This window comes from Dreissena polymorpha, chromosome 4 (genome assembly GCF_020536995.1).
Source record: "Dreissena polymorpha isolate Duluth1 chromosome 4, UMN_Dpol_1.0, whole genome shotgun sequence".
Classification (NCBI taxonomy): Eukaryota; Metazoa; Mollusca; class Bivalvia; order Myida; family Dreissenidae; genus Dreissena; species Dreissena polymorpha.
The window spans coordinates 9,660,401-9,670,976 of NC_068358.1; the positions used below are offsets into that span (position 1 = coordinate 9,660,401).

General features: G+C 36.6%; 1 protein-coding gene and 1 pseudogene across 1 annotated transcript; one reads left to right on the top strand and one right to left on the bottom strand.

Moving 5' to 3' along the window:
• The first annotated feature begins 3,903 nt into the window (after positions 1–3,903).
• On the top strand, positions 3,904–4,499 carry LOC127877122 (uncharacterized; annotated as a pseudogene).
• Positions 4,500–6,756: 2,257 nt separating this feature from the next.
• On the bottom strand, positions 6,757–7,580 carry LOC127877123 (uncharacterized). Its single transcript, XM_052422769.1, has 3 exons — positions 7,498–7,580; positions 6,989–7,287; positions 6,757–6,956 (listed from the first exon to the last, which is right to left on the bottom strand). Exons 1-3 carry the CDS (start codon positions 7,578–7,580, stop codon positions 6,757–6,759), a joined length of 582 nt encoding a protein of 193 aa, XP_052278729.1.
• Between the last annotated feature and the right edge of the window lie 2,996 nt (positions 7,581–10,576).

Consider the following 10,576-nt stretch of genomic DNA (forward strand, 5'->3'; position numbering starts at 1 on the left):
CTTAAAATGTTTAAAAAAAGAAATTACTCTATCTGCTGTGGGGTTTAGTAGGGGCAATCAGAACCCGTCAGCTACATATTTTGTAAAACTAAATATACAGTACCAATGGACTACATAAAGATCTACACTTTCAGAAAATGGATAAACAAATTATTTTTCTTACGAACTTCCCCATATAGTTGTACATCTATTCGCGTTATACATCTACATCCGGTAGTTCTAAATATATTCGAATACTAGGGTAAGTATTGAAGCGACAAATGTAATGTATTTTATATACAGCTGGTTATACCAACACAGATAACTGTGTCTTGTATAACGCTTATTTACCTTATGAAAACATTGAGCTAATTACGTAGCCGCTTTTTAAAACTGTTTAATTCCTCGTTTTCATCTCATACTTGGTCTGCAGCCACCAATCTCTTAAAATTCGTTGGCTCTGTGAGATGTTTTTTTTTGTTAAGTAAATGGTCGATATGCTTTATCCCGAGCACCGAAAGCATTCGTTCAGTTTTTATGTTGACGGCGGAAAGAAATTGCCACAATGTGTCTGTGGTTTGAGGAAAATGTTGCATGACAATAAATCGCTATGTTATAGAAGTTTTTTTTCTTTTAAAAACGTATGCATCGACTCCTGAAATCAATGAATATCCTATTTTTCCAACAAATTTTATGGAAATCGTGCTTACCCGGAATACTATTTTGTTTTCAGAACCTATTTTTAAATGTGTATTAGCACATAATGTATTTAGTTGTGCTTGTACACAGTGCATTAAACACACGCTTGACATGTCGCTTTTCAGGAACTCGCGCATAAATACAAACATGCAGACAACAAATGTTTTCAAAACGCTTGAATAAGGGGCATCATGCCGATAAACTTTTTTGGGTACAGCCTCATACTTACAAGTGCATGGCTTTTAAAAACAATATTATCTGACAAAAATGGTGTGTATTGCCTCTATGTTATTGAAATTAGCGAATTCACAAATGCCGCATTTTCGCGAGTCTCTTTATAAATATTTATAAAACCAGCGGCCACTGATACATTGTGTGTCAAAAATTGTGTTAGCTGCAAATCTAATAATGCCCCCACCATTTGGAAAAAAATAAATTGCACACATAAGTGATCAGTGAGCAAGAAGGTGGGTAGTCCCCATAATTTGACTATATTTTGCAAGCATAAGATTGTTCATACTAACTTTCATCGTTCGTAAGGATGACTGTTTATTTTATTCACGAAATACTTTCCGTTTTCAAACATTCAGAAGCAATGTACTTTTTCTTATAGATCGTTTATGTGGATGGATATGTTATTTTCTTCAAGAATTTTGGACCATATTTTGAGATACATTCAAATGTATACATATTCAAAATGAAGCCTCCGTTGAATCAACAACAGATAAATAATTATATTTTAATAGTATTAAATTATTTGATAATGGCAACTGGTAAACTTCCAAACAGTTTACCATGGCACAAAAGTAGTTGACGCCGCACATAAACTCTGAAAAAAAAACACATAAAAAACTATAAACCCAAACAACGCGTTAAAATGATTGCATCATTTCTGTTCAATATTGATCTCGTCTCGTCTATGGTTTTTTTCTAATCTTGTTAATATCCCATCTCAACAAACCTCGACCAATAAACTTAACACGATGCTAATATCCAAATTTAACCCATATATATATATAAATTATCTTCAAACTCTCTCCCTTGTAGTTTTTTTCGAATAAATTGTCTCATACTTGATGTTAATTTATAATGCGAATAATTTTGCACCTATTCGGAAAATATAATTTGGTTCTGTCAATTGTCTGAAAGTGAAGAGTTTTGTGTTATCCACTGGGTCTGTTTATTCTGTTTTTACGCACTCTGTAACCGGCAAATTCTGACTGTTCCTGCTCACACACACAGCAGATAAAGTACTTTCGTGGGTTGCTTTGTTTTCAACATTACACAAACGTGTTTTTAGCCGTTTCAACAATGAAGGATTGACTATGAACTTTTTACAAAACGAAGCTAATATGCAATATTCTAAGATTTAACGGTCGCACAAATATTTTTTATATATAAATACATACAGTAGGCAAACATATAAGGTTTCCGAAAGTGTGCACATATGTACATGCAATACTCTATTCAGACATTGAATAAGGGTTGTGTTGAAAAAAATTAAAAAATTAGGGAAACTCACATGTGCACAACCGACTAAAAACTATGAAAACTGACATTAAGAACGTATTGTTATTCATTATGTTTGATATACTTACCATCATATACAGTATTTTGCAATGGAATCATGACTTGGTTTATGAGATAGACTTGTACGTTCTTAATTCAACAATCCTCAATACATCTTATATTTGACATTTACTGAACTCATTTTGTCTAAACATGATTCACTGGCATGTCTCAACAAATGCTGCTGACTTGAATCTGTTAGGTTATGTCTTAGACGCACTAACTTTTTCATCTTGAATTTTTAAAGAAGATTGAAACGTTTATGCTAGGTTCACACCAACGGCGCTTTGATGGCGCTTTAAAGCGGCGTGCAAAGCGACACCAAAACGTTACAATGCTTGAATAAAGCGTCAGTGTCGTAATAGATCGTGTGATAAAGCGGGACATTCGGCAAGAACGCCATTTTTTTTTTAACTGTTTAAAAAATTTGGGCGCTCTGTCACGAATTGATTGAAGCGCCGAGAGCTTATCAAAGCTTAAAAAGCCGTGAATAAACTCAGCAAAGCTTGACTCAAATCGTAGGAAAGATTAACAGAGCTTGGTTCAAAGCGGGGACCCCAGTCTTCACGGTATGTCACCACTTGACACGCTTCGTTAGGATGGCTCAAGATTTGCTACGATCTGGCATGAATATCTTACACGAGGTCAGACGCTTTCATCAAGATATGACACGCTTTGTTACGTTTTCAAGAAGGACTCTCCCGCTTTCCCACGAATTGAGACGCTTTCATCAAGGATTGACATGTTTTGAAAGGTTTTGATACACTTGGCAAGCTTCCTCACGCTTTCGCACGATCTTTCACGATCTCCTACGATATGACGCTCTTTCGTCATCTCTATAAATAGCACTTGAGTACCACACATTGCTTTATATACTGCTTCGGCAGTACATATACTAAAATACTCAAATTGAAACGATGCATATTGCATTATTTTCAGCATCTCTATAAATAGCACTTGAGTTCCACACACTGCATAATTTTCAAACAAAGAGGAAGTATTCTGAACCTGAAAAACTACTAGTAAAAGCTGTATAAAAGTGAGTAATTCAATTATTATGCATATAATCTGGTCTAATTGTTACGGATTTCAGTTTATCTTATATAAAAAAAATGCCCATAACACAGCTAAGGTGCGACGTTGTCAAGAATAATGAAAGATATACCCGTTTTATAATTGAAAGAAATGTTTACAACTTTGCAACTAACGTGATGTGTAGCCTCAAAGCGGTTACGTATGTTACAAATAGCCGAAAAAAAATCAATTTTAATTCTATTTTAAACAACTTTTTACCAGCAGAAAGTAACTTACTATATCACTTCAAACGTTTTAGCCATTTAGAAGAGACCTACTTTGTGAGTGATACCAGAAAACGTTGAAAATCAACGATATATTTTTGGTGACCTGAGTCACTTTCACTTTCAATTTACGAGTAAACAGCGATGCAAATTAACTGATTGTTTGTAAACACAATTAACTTGGAGGACACTGCATTTTGAGCTCAAAACAATTTGTATTGCTCATTTTTGTATGGTTATGTCCAATAGCATATATATATTGTTTTTTGATAACCTTTATAAATAAAATATGAAAACAATATTTAAAAATCGGTAAATAATTACGGATCATCACCTTTATAGAGCCTTTAACACAAAGATGGGACCCAAGAGAGGTAGAGGTGCAACAAAAAGAGCCGAAAAGAGGCTGGAAGGCCGAGGTCTCCAACACCACCGCCGGCAGAAGATGAAGAAATACTGGTTCCAGAGCCAGAGCAGCCACAGCCTCACCCTGCAGGGGATCATCTCCCAGTCATCACACCTGTTCCAGCGGCAGCCGCCAGCAAAAAGCTTACGTACAAACCATACTACTATGCAACACTAACAGAAGCGCAAAAAGAAGAGGTCATTGACTGGCTAAAAGACACTCCTTCCATCTACTCAAAGAGACTGACAGATTATAAAGACCCGCAGAACAAAGAGAAGCTATGGGAGGAAAACGCTGCTGACATGGGTGTTGAGGTTGCAGCCCTAAAAACCTTTTACAAGTCCAACCATACCCAGATGAGCCGCCTAAAGAGGACTGTTGGGAAGTCGGGTGAGGGTACTGAGACAGTCGAGGACATGTCTGACACGGATAAATGGGTCTGGGAGAGGTTCACCTTCCTCAAAGACCACATCGAAAGCGTGGAACGCAGAAACGTGGTGAGCATCCGTGGTAGAGGTAGAGAACCAACGGAAGTCATCATTCAGTAAGACTCTGGGTCAGAGTCCCAGCGTACAGAGCCACCCTCTCATAGACTCTCAACAGAGAGTGTTGACTTGAAGAAAAGTCTGATGAAGTTTATGTCTGACAAGAAAGTTGGTCCCTCCAACTTTGCCAGACAAATAGATGAGAGTCTGGCCCAGCTTCCTGGGGACATCAAACGGGCCACACAGATCAAGCTTATGGAAGTGCTACACGAAGGACAGAAGTAGGCTGAAGAGTGCATGCGATGTTTCATCAGATGCCTACAACGTCAGTCGTTCCTATCAAGCTCCGCCAGTTGGCAGTGCCCCTCAAGAATGGTGTCAAAGAGTCACCAGTGGCAGCCTTCACCATCACTGTGGTCGACACAGCATATGCCAGATAAACAGCCCATCAGTGTCTGGGGCTCCCAAGACTATCATTACATGAGCAGCCAGTTCTGCCCTGTACCCACAACCATCATCAAAAACTTCAAATAGCTATACCAACATCCTGGACCTGAACACGGGGGCAAATAGAGCCATGACACCCCTAGCAAGGTCATCACCTTCACTAACAGCTAACCGCCCCCAAGGTTTTACTGCTGCTGCTACTGAAAAGACCACATACTCCCCGAACGTGAGTGACTTTTTGAGCACAGCCATGACCACTGCAGGGATCACCACCAGGCCATCATCTGCTGTGACCCATCTGGGAACTCCTAAACCTTCATCTGAAGATGATATTGATATTTGATTACCTAAGAACAGCATGATACTGTAATTGACCCCATATTGTGCATCAATTTATATTGGGTGGATAGACGTCTTCGCCATGGACATCTTATGATTTGTAAACAGTAATAATATTTGTGTGTTTGTTGTTTGGTTCAGTTTGTTGATTTTTGTACACATTGATAATATGTTTCTTAATAATTTAAATAATAAAAGAGAATATGTTACATTTAAAATAGTGCCTTTAACTTTGTTCAGATTATTGCTTTTTTAGCATATTGATAATTTCTTAATAATAAAACAAATAAAAGAGAATATGTTACATTTAGAAGAATGCCTTTAACTTTGTCTAGTTTGTTGCTTTTTGTACATATTGATAATATGTTTCTTATTAATAAAAATATAAAAGAGAATATGTTACATTAAAAAGAATGCCTTTTACTTCGTTCAATTTATTAATTGTGTACATATCGATAATATGTTTCTTAAAAACATAAATAATAAAAGAGAATATGTTACATTTAAACAAATGCTTTTTACTTGATTCAGTTTGTTGCTTTTTGTACATATAGATAATATGTTTCTTAACAATAAAGTAATACACGTGAATATGTTACATTTGGAAGAATACTTTTTACTTTCAAATAGAATTTAAAAAAAAGACATATATTACTTAAAAATAAGTTAAACAATACAACATACACACAATCATTTATGGCACATATCTAAATTTTAAATTATATAACATGATTTCTTTGAATTTTCAATTTACAGTTACACTATTATCTGATATTTTTCATTGGGCAAACAATAAAGTCTTTATTTAAACTAATGACAAACATATGAATTACAAATAATAACAACGATAACATGGATAATAAAAGCAACTTACAAAGTACACATATTTCAAATTTCAAAGTCAATTTTACAAATTAATGTTCATAATATTCATAACACATTAGTATTCATCTTCAGCCTCTGACCCATTCCTCTCTTCAACTGCAGCAGGAAGTACAACACCAGCCATTATTTGCTGCCAGTCAACAGCACCCACTGGAGAGAAAAAGTAGTCTCTGAGATGATCTCGCTGATGTCTGGCATCAACAGTGGCGAGGTTCCCCCTCGCAGGTGGCTGTGGAACATCTTCCCAGTAAGGTCCATGTCTCCATGCCCCAGGTACGAAGTTGTGCTCTTCATCCTCGTAGTCCACCTCATTTGCTGCCATCACCACCCTATGCCTCAACAGGTTGTGCAGCACCACAGCAGTCTCAACCAAATTTCTGACGTTCTCGACCTTCTGTTCCATTGTTCCCAGCAGGCACCTAAACCTGTTGGCCAGTATGCCAAAGGCATTCTCCACCAGTCTTCTACCTCTTGAGATCCTGTAGTTGCCGATTCTCTGCTCATCTGTTATCCCTCTTCTACTGTATGGTTTCATCATGAAGCTCTTCAGGGCAAAAGCATCATCAACCAGGATGATGTATGGGATATCTGGCTCAGTTTCCTCAGGGAGAGGGCATGATGGGGGTAGCCCTATAGACCCATCCTCCAGTCACTCAAAGAGCTCAGAGTCCGTGAATATCTGAGAGTCAGACATGTGTCCTATACCTCCCAGCTTAATCCAGATGAACTTGTATTCTGCATCTACAAGGGCCAGCATTGGTATGGAGAAAAAACCCTTGTAGTTGTGGTAGATCTTGCCTGTGTTTGCTGGTTTCTTGATGGCTATGTGCTTTCTATCCAAGGCACCAACTGCATGGGCGACATTCCACCTCTGTTCAAACTGCTGGGCAAGGTGTCTCCAGGCTTCAGGGTGGTGGGTGGGTTGAAAACTTCATCTTTATATGCCTGCACAATTGCCGTGCACACTTCTGGAATCAGCTCTGATATTGTGGAGATACCACATCTGAATCCATATGCCATTGGCCTGTAGTTGTCCCCAGTGGCCAGATGTCTCAAGGTGATTGCCAGCTTGAGGCCAGCTGACAGAGGGTGCCTGTAATTAGTCTGCTGCTTCTGGATGACTGGTGCCACTCTTTCCAGGATATCATCAAACAACTCATGGTTTAATCTGGTGAAGTTTCTGAAGGCACCAGGGCCTTCTTATCTGAGTTGTGTGTCCAGGAGGCTAGCGTTTCGGCCATATTGCTATCTTCTATCTTCAGTTAGCCATGGCCTGGTCCAGCAGCTTCTGATAAATGGCTTTCTACCTTTTGCTGGTATGTCAACCTTCCCTTGTCTTTGCTGTTCTTCCTCCCTCTACTCGGCCTCAAGGGATAGAATATAGTTATACAACAGAGAGACAAATGTCATGTCTTCTTCGGATAGATCATGCTCTGGTACAACTGGAACCTCTGGATCTTGTTGTTCTGCCATCGTGTTCTGGAGTCAAAGATGCAATGATTTTGTGTATCTGCTGCATCTTTATATAGGCTCTGAATGAAAAGCGGGATAAAAATCGGAAATCTCGACATTTTTCCAATACGTAACAGAGAGTAAAAATGCACAACAAAGCTTGATTGTCGTATAAGAGCCTCATTTAATGCGTCATAATCGCATCAAAGAGTAATGAAGCGTAATAAAGCTTATCAACGCGTGATTTTAAGCGTAACAAAGCCTGATCAGAGCGGGATCAAAGCGTGAGGAATCGTAACACGTCGGGAAATATTTTGTCTTCGAAGCGTCAACCAATTCGTATGAGAGCGTATCATAGCTTATCAGAGCTTATCAGAGCGTAATAGATCGAGATATTTTTGGAAAAGTGAACAAAAATGACGGCGCTTTGCTCGCCGATTCACAGCGCGGCATTCGCCGTTGGTGTGAACTAGGCATTATATTCGAACAGTCATCACTGGCTTGTCCAGATGGCGCATTTAATTTTCATGTTTGTTTTTGACGTACTAGATTGTGGCAGAGTTTGTGTTTTGCAATTAATCACGTGTCATCGTGACTTTATTTACGTTCCAGGAATACGCATGTTTATAGTCGAGCATGCGGAGGAGTTGTGTTTTGCATGCACGGGTCATGCCATTGTGACTTTGTTGACGACTGAACGTGTATGTTTGTCACAAGCTGATCCAGATGGTACATTTTATTGCAATATAATGTTTAATATCATCAATTTGAATGTGTATATAAGTAAACGAACATCATTCAAAGATAAAGACGTTTCTTGAAGTCGACAATCAACAGCGGAAAATAACAATGACGATTTCATCGTGTCTGGTGAGTTTATAATTATAATTGTCATAATTATTATTATAGTAACTATTGTTTAAGGATCAAGTAATCTGAATTCTCAAAATAAACTTTGTATTTCAAATTCGTTTTGTTTTTCAATTTATAATGTTCGAAATAGAACTTAAATGAATGCACATAATCTTATTGCAAATCATCTTTAGTTTCTTAATTAAATAGAGTAAATTATTTACTTAGTTGCAATTTAGTGGAGGAACATGGAATCTAACACTACATTGAATATAAATAAAAACACTCATGCGTTATACGATCATTATGAAACTTTTTTAAAAAAAATTGTTAAAATGTGTGTACATAAATAACGCTACCAACTAGGAAACGATCGAGGGAAAATATTTCCATTATTTTTTTAATTCGGTTCTTGGAGTTAAAACAACAACGACACAAAACAACTAATTGAGTCACATAACATTGCTATGTTTGCAAACGTTTATTTACACATGTATATGCAGCTACCAGTGTCTTGAGATTTAGACGTAAATAAAATATAGAACGCATTTTATATTTTAAGGTTAATTAGACGAAGAAACGGCCGATCCATAAATGTGTGTCTTTCTCTTCTATTATTGTCAATGTGCTTCACATTGCAGTTTGATACCTATAAAACATTAAAAATCATGTGCTATTTTATAACACCGTTTGAAATGTGGTATTACAACATAAATAAATGATACTCGCAGCACGCCCTTTCTAAACATTCAAAACAATATCACAATTATGTTCAAGGCTTTAGTCTGACGCTCATCTGACGCAAACATTCCTCCACTAATTTCTGATTAAATGCCAAGACGGTATGTTTATAAATTTGAAAACATGGTGTTAAACTAAACGTTTACCACTTAGAAACTTTAAACGCCACTTCATCACACATTATTTAGATGCAAAAGAGAACATGATCTCACACCCATTTGAAGACTTATATATATGTTGAAACAATTCTTTTTTTAAAAGATCTATAACCAGAATGGGCTAATTCATAAAACAATCAATCAAGGTTACGAATAAAAGGCACATTTTTGCAAGTATTTTGTTTTCGAGTGTTTTACAGAGAAATGATCATGAACAAACAAAACTTAAAAGAGTTTTTCGATTATTGAAAATACATCAACTACAAAAAAAATGTTTTCTTTAGTTTGTCTAAAAATGTATACATATAAAACAATAGATTGTATTCCTGTTCCCATTATTTTTTATGAAGGTCAAGTTGTTTTACTAAACTTAACTGTGTTTGTCGATGTTTGCATTATGTTTTTGTGATGATTTGCTTTTGCCGTCATAAAATTATGCTCCAGACATTGACAATATGTATAGCAGATATGTTTATAGTGTGAGCTTTATAGCGATTTGAATTGTTCACAAAAAATAACAATTATAAATTAACTTGATTAAACACTCATAAATACGCATTTTTAAACTGTTGGATAGAACTGTTTGAAATTAAAAAAATACAAACAATATGGGTTGTGCTCTGTGAAAAGGTGTTTGAAGCATGTGCGGAAAGTGTCGACCCAGATTAGCCTGTGCAGTCCACACAGACTTATCAGGGACGACACTTTCCGCTATTATGATATCGTCCGTTTCAAGAAAGCCGCTTCTTAGCAAATATCCAGTTAAGGCGGTAAGTGTCGCCCCTAATTAGCCAGTGTGGACTGCCCAGGCTAATCTGGCACGACACTTTACGCACATGCAAATGCTTTTAACCACTTTTTCATACAGCTATATTTTTATATCTTTAATACATTTTTGATGTGTACATGGTGTTTGGGATAAAATATCCTTAAATAATAGCAAATTGGTCATTTTTTCAAACGTGTGTTACAGTTGTACACAACTCATAGCAAAGAAGTGTTTCATAAATCAACTGTTATTGATAATCATAATTCAAAATGTACACAATAATAAATTGCAACTGACTCAATATTGATTTCCAGTGTTTCAAATGCATCACAAATCAATAAACTAAATGGAATGCATCAAATCGAATATGACTATATACACTAATATTGATCTGTTTTATACTTTATATCGAAGCGAATGTTAAATCATTTTCTCTACAAAATCTTCTTCTGTCTCACGCGATTTGACATTTTGTAAACCAATTCAATTAAATGACT